A 12,468-nucleotide genomic window follows, 5' to 3' on the forward strand; every position below is an offset into this window, starting at 1 on the left:
TGGAACCGTTTTCTGGACGCTCCTAAATCCTGCTCTCCCTTTACAAGTTGCCTCGGAAACGGAGCATCTGTTTCTAGAACAGTTAATCCAGGCGACGTCGGATTTCAGGAACGAGGTGCAATAAATATGTATGCAGACAGTTTCCAGTGAGGCCAAGTAAAGGGAGCAGAGGGTGGCATGTTCATCACCTGTGCTGACTGCGTAATATCAAGTCAAATCCAGAGAGCCTAGTGTTTTGCGTTCTAAGTTTAAAAAAAAAATAAAACTTCAATTCAATATTCAAAAGGGAAGTTTTTAAAACATTTTTTATTCAAAATACAGCTGCAGGAAAGAAGAAATGGAAACAATTTAGCAATTTTAACCAAGAGGGGAGCATGAAGCAAGTGAGCCTTCCAGTCTGTGTGTGTAGTAGCTCCTTTGGGTTTTTTGTTATAGAAAAACTTTAAGGCAAAGAGTATATTAATGGAGGCGTATGCATCTCTTACTGATTAAAACATAATCCCTGCTTTCATTAAATGAAAGGTTAAAAATGTTTTGGCCTCAGTGCCGTCGATCTGACTGTGGCGTCAGACGGACGCCTGTTTCGGGAACCTTTTTATTTTAACACAGGAAAAACCACAAGGTTTCGACAGCACACTTGCTGCGTTGCTCAGTCTGAATGCAACGTTCTGCATTGTGGTTGACAGCTTCCCACCATAACTGATGGCAGTTAAAGTAAACCACCGCCCGCAGATACATTATGGCCTCCATTAACAGCTGTAGGTGCGAGATGATGCGCGAATAAACCGCTTCAACTAAAAACAAAATGTTAAAAAAAAAAAAAAAAAAAAAAAAAAAGTAATTTAATTCATTCAATTCAATCAATTTAATTCATTAAACTTTTTACATAGAGAGTGAGAGTTGAAGTTCTGAAGTTTCACTTTGTTTTTCACACAAGCACAAACCAGACAGCAGAGTGATAGTAAAATATGCTCTGGAGATGTTTATGAGCGAACATCATCTTTAGATTCATATCACCTTTTTTGAAATATGCAGTCAAAGTGCAAAAGTCTGCTGCTGGTAGGATTTTCCATTAACTCGTAACTCGTTTCTTACATGCTGGCCACATTTATCATCCACATCATACATCCAGGGAAATTTGTTGTTGTTGTTTTTTTGTTTTTGTTTTTAAAACGAGCAAATAAGTTGTTTTTTTCCCCATATATGTCAAATTGTATCAGACAACGCTGAGTCACTGCTACAACTCTTTAAAACTTGAACCAGGTTTGGCTTGATTGCCAATCTTTGTGATGGTATGACACTGTTGTATCTGTTGAAGTGAGATACATGAATTACTATGTGCCGCTATGCCTCAGTCCCACAGATATGTACTGAACAGGGGGCACACAAAGGGTTTACAAACCACCTGACCTGAATATCTTTAGTATGGCGCGAAAAACCCACGCAAGCACTTTGGAGAAATGCAAAGCAGGGGAAACAAACCTTTCAGTACTTCAAAAGGCTGGCTTGAGGTTTCCCTCAGACCTTGTTTCCCTTTTACACAAACTCTCAAGTTCTTCACCAGCAACAGAGTGCAGTCTTCATTCTGATTTTAAAAAAACCCAAACGAAAAACAAATAACACACATTTTTACAAATGTGAGTCAAATGTCTTTTTTTTTTCCCCAGTGCAAAAGTAGAAAGGAAGCGTCACAGGTCTGTTCGATTAGGTGTTTCACACATCATTGTCATCACCCAAATGAATCACTTCCGTTTTCACAGATAAGTCAGTCAATTTTAATAACCATGGCTCGTTTATTTAAGCCTCACATTTCACAGTAGGACAATGAGGATGTTGTCTTGTCATTTGCACCACTACTGAGTTTTAATTGCGGCGATGTGTGAACATTGAAGGACTTTTGAAACACTGTGCTGTGAATGAGAATCTATTGTTTGAACTCTAAACACACTGATCTCACACCCACAGTGACACAAATCGCCGGGTCTCGAACACAACACTTCAACGTGACTGTCCGACTGAAAGGACCGAGGTAATATTCTCAGCATGTGCTCATGATCTACAGTGTGACACATTCACACTCACAGTCTGATGATACGCACAAAGTGTTGAGTAATACTAGGAAAAGGCTGCTTTGCAGGGGTAGGTGTTGAAATAGTAGGGTTTACAAAGCAGAGCCATTTTCACAGCGGTGCAGTACAGATCCCCTAAGAATCCGGAGACCTGCTGCTTCACCTGAGGGTGCGTTGCTGCCTTCCAAACGGCGTGAATGTCTTCTATGTGTCCATGTGATGTCATCATCTTTGCGTAGATACATGGGTGATACGGCGCCTTGCCCTCTCCTGAGAAATAAGTGTGCTCCTGTGGTGACACACCCACGGTGTTGGCGCAGATGCCCATGAACACATCGTCTATGTAAATGGATGCGTTCAGCGTCAGCGTGGCGTGGTAGATTTTCTCCGCGACGTCACTGGAGACAACATACGCAGCCCCAGCTGTGTAGTCTGGGTAGGTCACCCAGGGGTACATCTCATAGGAAACGTAGTATTTGCTCTCCTTGTCGCGGATGGGCGGCGCGCCTCTGTGCACTCGACCGATCCAGAAGTCTTTAACACCTCTGCTACTCACGTCCTGCAGGTAGCTCACCAGGTTGGGCATGTGGACGAAGATGTCATCGTCAGCGGTCATGAGGAAGCGGGCGTGTGGGCAGCGGCTGTGCATCCAGTGGAACTGCATGATCAGCTTCAGGGTCAGGTTGTGGAAGGAGTCTAAAAAGTCTTGCTGGATCAAGTCGCCGTGGAGACGATTCTCCTGGATGAGCTGATCCTGAAAACCAACGCCACTCCTCTTGCTCCACAGAGGCTCCGTCTCCTTGGTCTGAACTGCTCCCAGAACGAACACCACCTTGACCGTCACCCCCAGGGTATTTTGGATGTAGGTCTCGTTCCCCCAGGTGGACCTGATGGCCGTTCGCCTTTCAATATTCTCTGGCGACGTTTTGACAAAGAGGAGGAGGAGAACATCTTTCCCGACGCATTTATTGGGGTGGTCCATAAGGTACTGGAAGTTGCTGAACATTCTGGCTTGCTTTCGGGGGATGGTGAGGCTCTTGTTGATGTAGGTGAACCGGTTGACCAGGTAGCGATAGGAATAGGATTTGACGTGGCTGACGACGCCGTTGTCCAGCTGCTGCCAGCAGACCATCACCACAGAGAGCACAAGGCAGGTGGTCATCACCTGCACCAACTGGCATTTTCGAACACGGCGGAAATTCAGAAACATCCTGGAATGGGATCAACTAGTGGCTGCGGTCCCTGTCTGAGAGGAGGCGGCCGCGGAGCAGGTGTTGGTGCGTTCAGGGGGGGTAAGGTAATGGAGGTCGACAGTGTTGTTTGATTGCCTCAGAGCATCACTTGCTTGGTATTCCATCCTAGGCTCTCCAACATTCAGCAGGAGGCAGAGGCAGTGGTGAGACTCAGTGGGGGCTGCTGGGAAGTGTGATCCATCGGGGTGGGGGGAGAAAGCCACTCAGTCACTCAGCAGCAGACGACTCATTATTCGCCCACTTAATTTTTGGTTCTGCAAAGAGAGAGAGCGCATTTATAGTTTAATAAATATAAATTAATAATAATTTATATTATATATAAATTAAATATAAATTAAACTAAATATAGTTTAATTTAGAAAAAAAAATCTGTGTAAGGTGATTATAGGCAACTAGAACCACATTTAAAAACAACAACTAGATGTGAAAAATCATTTTAGTTAACTAAAATAAAAGTCCACTCTGGAAACTAACTGAAAATAAACTGAATTCAAAACTAAAATTTTAAATGAAATAAAAACTAATCAGAAAATGCAAAACTGTAATAAGGCTGCTTCCGTGCATTTCGACAGGAGGAAACGGAAACATTCAAAAGGCATAACGTCCTTCTTGGCGGCAAAGCATGGCAGATGCATCTCTCGTGTCAAATTCAAATTTCGCAAACATACTTTTTGCCCGCCATCACCCCGTGAACCCCACATGTACAAGTCCCAGAGTCGCACCATTAGCTGAAGAGCAGATTGTTTGTGGTCGATGGGAGATGGTGGTGTTGGTGGGGAATCTGGGGGTCATGGTGTGAGCGAAAAGAATGCAAAAGCCAACGCAGCAAATGTTGCAATGCAAGCTTGTCCATAATGGAGGGGTTTACTGTGCAGACCCAGTGAAATCGCTGAGAGTCATGGAAAACACTGATACAATGGACGGTGTCAGAATAGCTCAGCAGCACAATACAGAGTAACTCGCTTCCGTCAAGGCCTAGGCTAAAAGCAGGGGGGGGGGGGGGAGCTTTTTAAACATCACTGGGTGGCCTGTGCCTAATGGGGTCAGTGGCTCCGAATGGCTTTCGTTTCTCTCTGCCCAATAATGAAAAACGCTTCACAGAAACACTTCATCTAGTTTATTACTTTGCTGCCTGCGTGATGCGCTCCTTTTATTATTATTTTTCGCAGATATTTTATAAGAGGGAATGCATTCATGTCTTCATTACAAGCCTGCCAAAGGGAGGGTTCTTAACGGTGCGTGACATGTTAGCATGAATTTACAGGGTTTGTTTACCCGAATCACAATAGAATTAAAAACATGCTTCAGCCTTAATAACTGGGAGAGACATTATTGGGTATTTATTCTAAAGGTTTGAGATATCTGTTTATGGAGGGAGTTGCGCCTCCCTAGAGAGGGGATGACGTGCAACAATGCACAGCTAACAAAGGCAATGTTCTAACACGAGCTTTGAAGGCAGTGCCACAAACAAAAATCATTTCCATTTAGCGCTATCTGCATGTGCTGAAGTCAGAGCTTGTAGCTCTTTTTAGATGCGTGTGGAAATGAGGAACTATATGCAATGTTTACAGAAGGATAATATATCCTTCACATGCACAGAGTAAAGAAGAACATGTTGCATTTCTCATAAACGATGAACCAGTTAATCTGTTACACATTTATAGATAATCTTCAGGACTCCTGTGTTAGTTGAAACTGTGCACTTTTCTCTACACGGATGATTCTGCTACAGGATACAGTAGACAGACAGCAGCCTTAAGCCAGTTTCTCAACCTAATCTATCCCCCTTGTATGAATAGTCTTGTAGCACAGAAGCAAAATGAGAAGGAGATGGGGGCCAACTGTGACCTGAATGATTATTCTAGCACTTACCGGCAAAAGAAAGTTTCACCGTATGAATCCAGCGACAGCCTCCTCTCCTATACTGAACTTCCTTCTTGACTGCTGTCTGACGTTGACCCCTCCTTCAGATGACAAGAGGCAAAAGACTCAACAGAGGCTGGCATCAGTCTTCTGTGAAGTAGTCAAACCACCTGTGGGAGGATCCGAGTGAGAATGTGTGTAGTAATTTTTTTCCTGTTTTTCCTGTTCCCTCTCTTGGTCTGTGTGTGCAGTGCAGACTTCTGCTTGTTTCTGAATGAATCATCTCTGCTCTTGCGCCCTCCCTTTTTTTGCACTGCAGGCAGTTTTCGGTAGGTTGGTAGTGCAGGAAGGACAATAAGAGTAAGCCTGCTCCGACAAACATTACTTTCAAGTTCACAAGCAAACTCCCTGCACACGTCACGCACACACACCTTTGGATTTTCTGAACCTGTAGGAACCAATCGGTATCTGAAGATAAATGCACTATAAACACACTGCATCCTGTATACTAGCCAACGGACACATCATTGGTCCCTTTGTCTAACACCAGGAAAGGACTACCTTCAAAAGAGTGTTAATGCAAAATGTGCAGGCAATCAGTGACAGGCAACATAATCAACGTACTGACAGCTCTGACTATAAAAAGCCCACACTTTATCCATTCAGTGTTCACACCAAAGCCTCAGTATCACAACCCTTTTTATTTATTTAGCTTTATAATGAAATGTAGCAGCCTCCACTCCATTAAAACAGGAAATATGAAATCCTAAAGCGGCGTGCCCTGAATTTCACCTGAGAGCCGGTGCGTTGGATGTCTAAAAATATACAAAATGACCTGATTAGACAGAAATGTTTGTCAGGAGGTTACAGAAGTGAAAGACTACACTATGATGCATCAGGTTCTGCACAGCATATGACTAACTGTATTGGGAAAGTGTGAGGAAAAAGTTGTGCTCGGGGTTGGCTTCCCACTCGCACACTCACAGTAATGCTCACATGCTTATTTGATCAGCAGGCACACAAAAGGATCTCAGATCACTGGGACAGTTTTTAATTATGGGAAAGCCATAAAACCACTTACAGGTGTCATTAATTTACTTTATTAACATTTAACACATCCTGCATTGAATCGGGAGCAGAAACTGGCCACGATCAGGTGCTTCCCTTTAAGTAATGCATGTCTCTTTCTAGAATCCTGCAGAGAGCACCTGCTCAAGACCGCTTTATGGTAAAATTATGTTCTTTCCACTGACGGATTATGGACCCAACAGCGCTCACTGAAATCTTCAGTAGTTTATAAATTCTTCTGTAACCAGTGACATCAATATGTTTAGCAACAATAAAGTGTCGCAAAAGCTCATTGGTTTTCCCTGTCACAAGATGTTTTTTTGTGTAACACCTTGGTAATGAGCCATCTAGCACTTAAAAACCGACTGATACTGAAAGTAATAAATTCCTAAATTGGATTAGATCACAGGTGTCGGACTCCAGGCCTCGAGGGCCGGTGTCCTGCAGGTTTTAGATGTGTCCTTGATCCAACGCAGCTGATTTAAATGGCTAAATGACCTCCTCAACATGTCCTGAAGTTCTCCAGAGGCTGGTACTGAACTAATCATTTGATTCAGGTGTGTTGACCCAGAGTGAGATCTAAAACCTGCAGGACACCAGCCCTCGAGGCCTGAAGTTTGAGACCCCTGGATTAGATCTTCAACTGGAACACTAGTGACACCAACAGCACCCTCTGTGATGCCTCCAGCTACCAAGTTGATACTGCATAGCTGCAGACAGGCAGACATACAGCCCCTCCTCTCAGCAGTAGCTTAAATAGTTAATATTCACAACACTAAACAAAGAAAGCTCCCATTTCAACAACACTGCAGTACTGAACATTTACGGTGCTTGTTTTCGGCACCTCTATGCTCCAACATGTGGCGGTGCGCGGTGGGCATACCTTCTGCTATCCCAGTGCCTGTGTGAAGGATATTACTCTGACCGCTCTGCAGCTGTTGGAAACCCACCACAAAGCCTCAGCAACAGTTGTTCATGTCAGTACTACTGGCTTAAACCATCGTCAGAGATCCTCAAACAAGACTTACACCTCGTGTGCAGTCTGCTGGATACCGGAAAGCAATAAATCAGCTCCGGGTTACTGACCCGCCTGTACTGTTTTGATGACGTAAAAGTCAGCCGCCAGCGTGAAGGCATGTTTCTGCATGTTTAGCTCAACAGCTATTGGAAAAATAAAGACATTCCATTTGTCAATACGAGCATTCTTCAACTGCCTTGAAACACTTGTTGACCAATCAACAATCGGAAGTCGCTTACGTCATCCACTTCCAGCAATTTGCAGTCTCGATCTTGGAGAACTGCACTGGAGCACATCTCAGCTGGGTGAAAACCCTGCTCTGCCCTCTGTCTGACTGAAAAGTGTACGTGGATGGACGCATTTGCTGGACCATAAATTGTGCTCGAGTCTATCAGGTCAGCTGATGCTGTTACCAGTTTTAAATGATTGCTGAAAGCTTGTTTTCAGAGGTTAGCTTTCCTCCCAGGGATTTCCTCCATAATTTTAACCCTTTAAATACCAGTTAACTCACATAATTTGTATGATTTATATAGGGATAAAAGCATAAAATCCACATTTTTTTCTAAATAATACATGCAAACTGATTTATTTTCAAACCATGATGGAGGTTAGATGCGTAGCAATAATTAAAAGTATCAATGAGTTTTATGCATCTTTGTTTTTTTGTGCAGTGACAGAAAAATAAAAAAAAAACTCCCTCTCAGCTTGTTCGTGGCCAAAAATGGCCGCCCCCTGTTTATGTTTACAAAATACTATAAAATTAATATATATTAAAACACTTTCCTACTTTCGTTGACTTGATTTTTTAAATTAGCATCGCTTCTAGTCATAAAAACCAAAATACAATTCAAATTCAGATATTATACCCTTTGAATACCAGTCGGATTATGTATTATTGCTACGCTTTTGGTGGAAAATAGTAATAAAGTTGACATTTTTTAGCATATGAATGGTGAAACCTAATATTTTTTTTATCATCATTGCAGGTCAGTAACAGTAACAATGATTTATTTTTACTTTATTTATTTATCTTTTCTTTGGGGGTTTGGGGGTTTGGGGGTTTGGGGGGGGGGGGGGGGTGAATGGACAAAAAGAAAATCACACATGGTGTGTTAGTGGCCAGAAAGGCAATTTAATGACCAAATAACCACTGAAATGACCAATAAAATGATCAAAATTTATATTCCAGTGTGAGCTTCTGTGTGCATCCTCATTAGCAGCAAGATGTACTAACCACATTAGAGTGGTTTTTGTAGGCACACTTTCTACACCTGGTGCAAAGGGGCTGCTGTTCCAGTCCTGGAGGTGCGCCTTTTGCACCTTCTTCTCATTTCGTTGGTGGGATGTGGGTCACACTCTGGTTCATACTACTGTATCTTGAGATCAATGGCAGAAGTGGCTGAGAATCAGGGACAAGGGTGTCTTGCAGTTGTTGAGGTCACCAGCATGTGTCCCTGATTCTCAGGATCACTCTTCATTTGTAGGTTGTAGAGGACTCCTCCACTTCAGTGAAGTTGTTTCCGGCGGGACAAAGGCATCGTATCCCAAGACATCCAGGAAATTGGAGAAAAGAGCCATCAGCCATCAGTTAGTTTTCTTTCTACAACTCGAGGTGCCAGCATCCTCTCTAAGTTATCCAAGCAATATTTGTGCCTATTGTAGTCCAGGATTGCTTCTTGCTTTCACGCATCCTTTATTCCCCATCACTGACTGCTGGTTCCTTGTGTGTTGCTGTCAAAATGCACATTCCTCCGTTGCTTTGGCATGTGGGATATTGCTGTGGTAGTTTTGGTGAAGCCAAAGACAGACAACAAAATCGTCCTCTGTTGCAACTGGAGGAGCTGGGGAGGAAGCTCTGGGTTGTTTCCCCTGTGCCAGTTTTCATCTGAGGGGCTCCTCTGCCAAGGTGCCCGAAGGAAAGACGTCGTCCTCGGAGCTCCTCCGTCAGTTGGAGTCTGAACCCCTTTCCTTTTTTTACTTCCTGAGAACTTCCAGTGTTGTCATTCAACATGCTATGTATTGCTTTATTCTGGTGTAGGCTTTATCTCTACTTCATCCATAATCCTCCAGTCCTCACACCTTGGCCTCCCGTGCAGGTTTGTAAGGGTGCACAGCAGCTAAAAGATCTCCTTTGTTATAAAAAGGTCAAAAGTAGATCTCAGGCTGCTAATGCAGGAAACTGCATACAGGGTGACTCCTGGTTTGATACCAGTGGGTACTGGATTGTAGAGCAGTCTCTCTTCAGTGGTGGGACCCACATGGTTTTCCTTTCATGAGGGATCCACTCAGTCACCGGCTCCTCGGTCTCAGAAAATGCTCCTATGTTCTTTTCCATCAGCTGCTCGACCTCCACCTCCATGCCCTCCAACCCCAATCCTCCCCCAAAGAAGAGGATTCAGGCACTGGCTAGTACTCATCATCAGTGGTGATGCAGTCAGCCTCTTTGGAGATTGTCCCCTCATCTTCTGGAGAGTAAGTTTCTTCCTCTTGGGCAGATGTCTTTTCTTCAAGGACAGAGGACTGCTTGGTGTCCTTGCTCTCTGACCAGATCATATAGGCAGTGCTTGAAGCAGTGATGACCTTCTTGCCATATAGCCAGAATAAATGATCTGGAAGCTGTTAGGCTTACTTACAACAACGTCTGCATCTGCATAAACTCCAGGACACGTTTACAAACAGTGTTTGTTGTTGTTTGCGCTGCAGCTGCAGTTTTGAACTCTGCAAAATGTCCTGTGATTGGGTTTTTTATTTTTGTTTTTGTTTCTAGAGTTAATAGTTTGGGTATGGTATCTTTTTATGAAAAATACAAGAGTAAAAGTTCTTTTAACATGTGCTTCAAAGCTGAGTTTGTCTGGGAACCTCAAAGCTCAATAGCCTGCATCCACAGAAATTCACTGCAGCCTATGTAATGTTTGATGCGTCATTATTTATTCCAGTCTATCTTGCAAATACATGTTTGTGCTGCAATGTCATGCACAAACACAACCTATTAGATCCTTAAGATCAAACCTATGTCAAAATTGTTTCATTATATTGGTCCATTGGAGTGTGGTAGGCCATCAAAGGCCGCTACTAGAAACTCGAAATATTACATGAAATCGTTTGCTTGGCCAAAAATGGGTAAATGATGTAATTTGTTAAAAAACATTAAAAACTACAATTTTCATGTGTTGAGTTTAGAATGAAAGAAATTTTACCTAAATCGCATGATATAGTACTATCAATAACAAGGAATCAAAAAAGGTGGTTATAATGGGTTTCAATTGGCCAAAAATGGCCACGATAGAGTCAAGAGGAACAATTTGGTGTATAGTGAATATTATTGACATTATTAAGGAGCTGATGTTGAAAATTAAAAAATCTGAAAAAAATACACACCTTTGGGAAGTTTCATTCCATTTGCATTAACAGAACAAATGATTTTTACAGTTATATGGCTTAAGTATTAAACTTCCTCTTTGTGCTTTCCTCATTTTAAGACATAATGACTAACTTTTAAAGAGACTCAGTCGATTACTAAGATTACTAATGTATAAATAAAACACTTTTTGAACAATGGAAAATGCAACAGAAAGCTAATTATTTACAAATCCCTCAAATCTTATTTAACTGGAAACAGCACAAAAGACAGACAAATGGATTTGCTAAATATGGGACGAATAAAATGTTTCTTGTCTCGTTTTGTTTTATGAACAATCTCATTTTAAAATATCAACAGACAAGTGTCTACTCTAAACGCAGGGGTCCCTCAGGGGCTGAAACTGACAACGATTCAGATGAGCGGAAGGAAATCTTCAAACACTTTGTGACGTTACATTTAAACTGTTGAAATAGTCACCACCTTTTGACAAGTCAAAATGTGGAGGTAACGGTTGTTGTTTCAAAACAAAGTGCCACGGCTGCTGTACTTGTGAAATCGCACTTCAGAATCACTTTCAGCAACAAGGAAGGAAATGATTTCTGTGGTGAGTATAGGGATGCTGAAAAGATGGTGCAGAAAACTGCGTCTGATCAGATGGAGAAAAAAATATGTGGGAGAGTGTATTGGTATAAAATGAAAAGTCTGGCACACAGATATAAGAATGTCGTGGATTACACCCGTGTGCACTAAACAGGATGTTTTATCACAAGATGGCAGATCAATTTGTTTTGCCAACTCAGCTAAACAAGCCGTTTTGTAGATGGTATAACTAACGTGTCAGTTTATCTTAAAACAACAACTGTAATCTGCACATTTTATATTCTCAAAATGATCACCAATATTTTTCTTTCTAAGTCTGTGAACCCCTGCCCTCTTTTATCAGAGACAAGACAGAAAGTGCACTCATATCTGAAAAGTAATCTACAAGAGAAGCTCTCAAACAATAGATATATGTATATTTTATGTAAGTTTCTGCAGTTCCTCTATGTCCCACTTGAAGCTAGCATAAAAACGAGTCAGCCCCCATAGACCTCATATGAAAAAAGGAAACGTTACAGTATTTAAAAGCATTATTACAACCTACAACCAAGAGAAAGCAACAACTTCAATGCTGAGGCTTAAAATGCAGCCACTGTGACACTGTACACTGAACAAAGCAATGCCATGCATTTCTGTTCCCTTCCCCAAACAATGATGATAAAAGCCCAACCATGATCGCAAGATAATTCCTAAAAAGGAACACACTTCAACACTCAACGGGAAAGCAGGATGCTTTGCAAAACATATAAGAAAACAATTCCCACTAACGATGGAAGCAACAAAATTGCTTCACTGCTTGACTGAGTCACACTCATAATTAACACCGATTTAAACCGGCTACAAACGGACACTCTAAACGGTTCAAAGCATCCGAAACACTTGACTTTGTCTTTCCTGTTTTGTCTCTAAGTGTTTTTATGAATCTATGGGAAACACTTTGCTATCTCTTTATTGTGAAAAGATAACTGACACGGAACCAAAGTTTTATCGTTTCTCGCTCGCGCGCGCGCGAGCTCTTAAATATAAAACTACTTCTCTTCAAGTAGCAACAGAAGACGATGAGCTAGCTTAATGGCGATTACTTAATGAACCACTAAAATTAATTTAACCAAAGAAATTCTCAATATCTTGAAACTGAAATAAAGCATTAAATTCGTGTAATGTAAGTGGCTGTGCGTACCTTATAGTACGGTCAGAACTCCCCCAGCCGCTGCCGACTACTCCACGATCCTCACC

General features: G+C 42.1%; 1 protein-coding gene across 1 annotated transcript; it reads right to left on the bottom strand.

Moving 5' to 3' along the window:
• Positions 1-1,416: 1,416 nt before the first annotated feature.
• On the bottom strand, positions 1,417-7,283 carry b3gnt5b (UDP-GlcNAc:betaGal beta-1,3-N-acetylglucosaminyltransferase 5b). Its single transcript, XM_085378057.1, has 3 exons — positions 7,137-7,283; positions 5,195-5,355; positions 1,417-3,576 (listed from the first exon to the last, which is right to left on the bottom strand). Exon 3 carries the CDS (start codon positions 3,277-3,279, stop codon positions 2,116-2,118), a length of 1,164 nt encoding a protein of 387 aa, XP_085234183.1. The 5' UTR covers positions 3,280-3,576; positions 5,195-5,355; positions 7,137-7,283; the 3' UTR covers positions 1,417-2,115.
• Positions 7,284-12,468: the final 5,185 nt, after the last annotated feature.

This window comes from Diplotaxodon limnothrissa, linkage group LG18, assembly GCF_057381915.1.
Source record: "Diplotaxodon limnothrissa isolate DT_005_m linkage group LG18, D_limnothrissa_male_GT1.1, whole genome shotgun sequence".
Taxonomy (NCBI): domain Eukaryota; kingdom Metazoa; phylum Chordata; class Actinopteri; order Cichliformes; family Cichlidae; genus Diplotaxodon; species Diplotaxodon limnothrissa.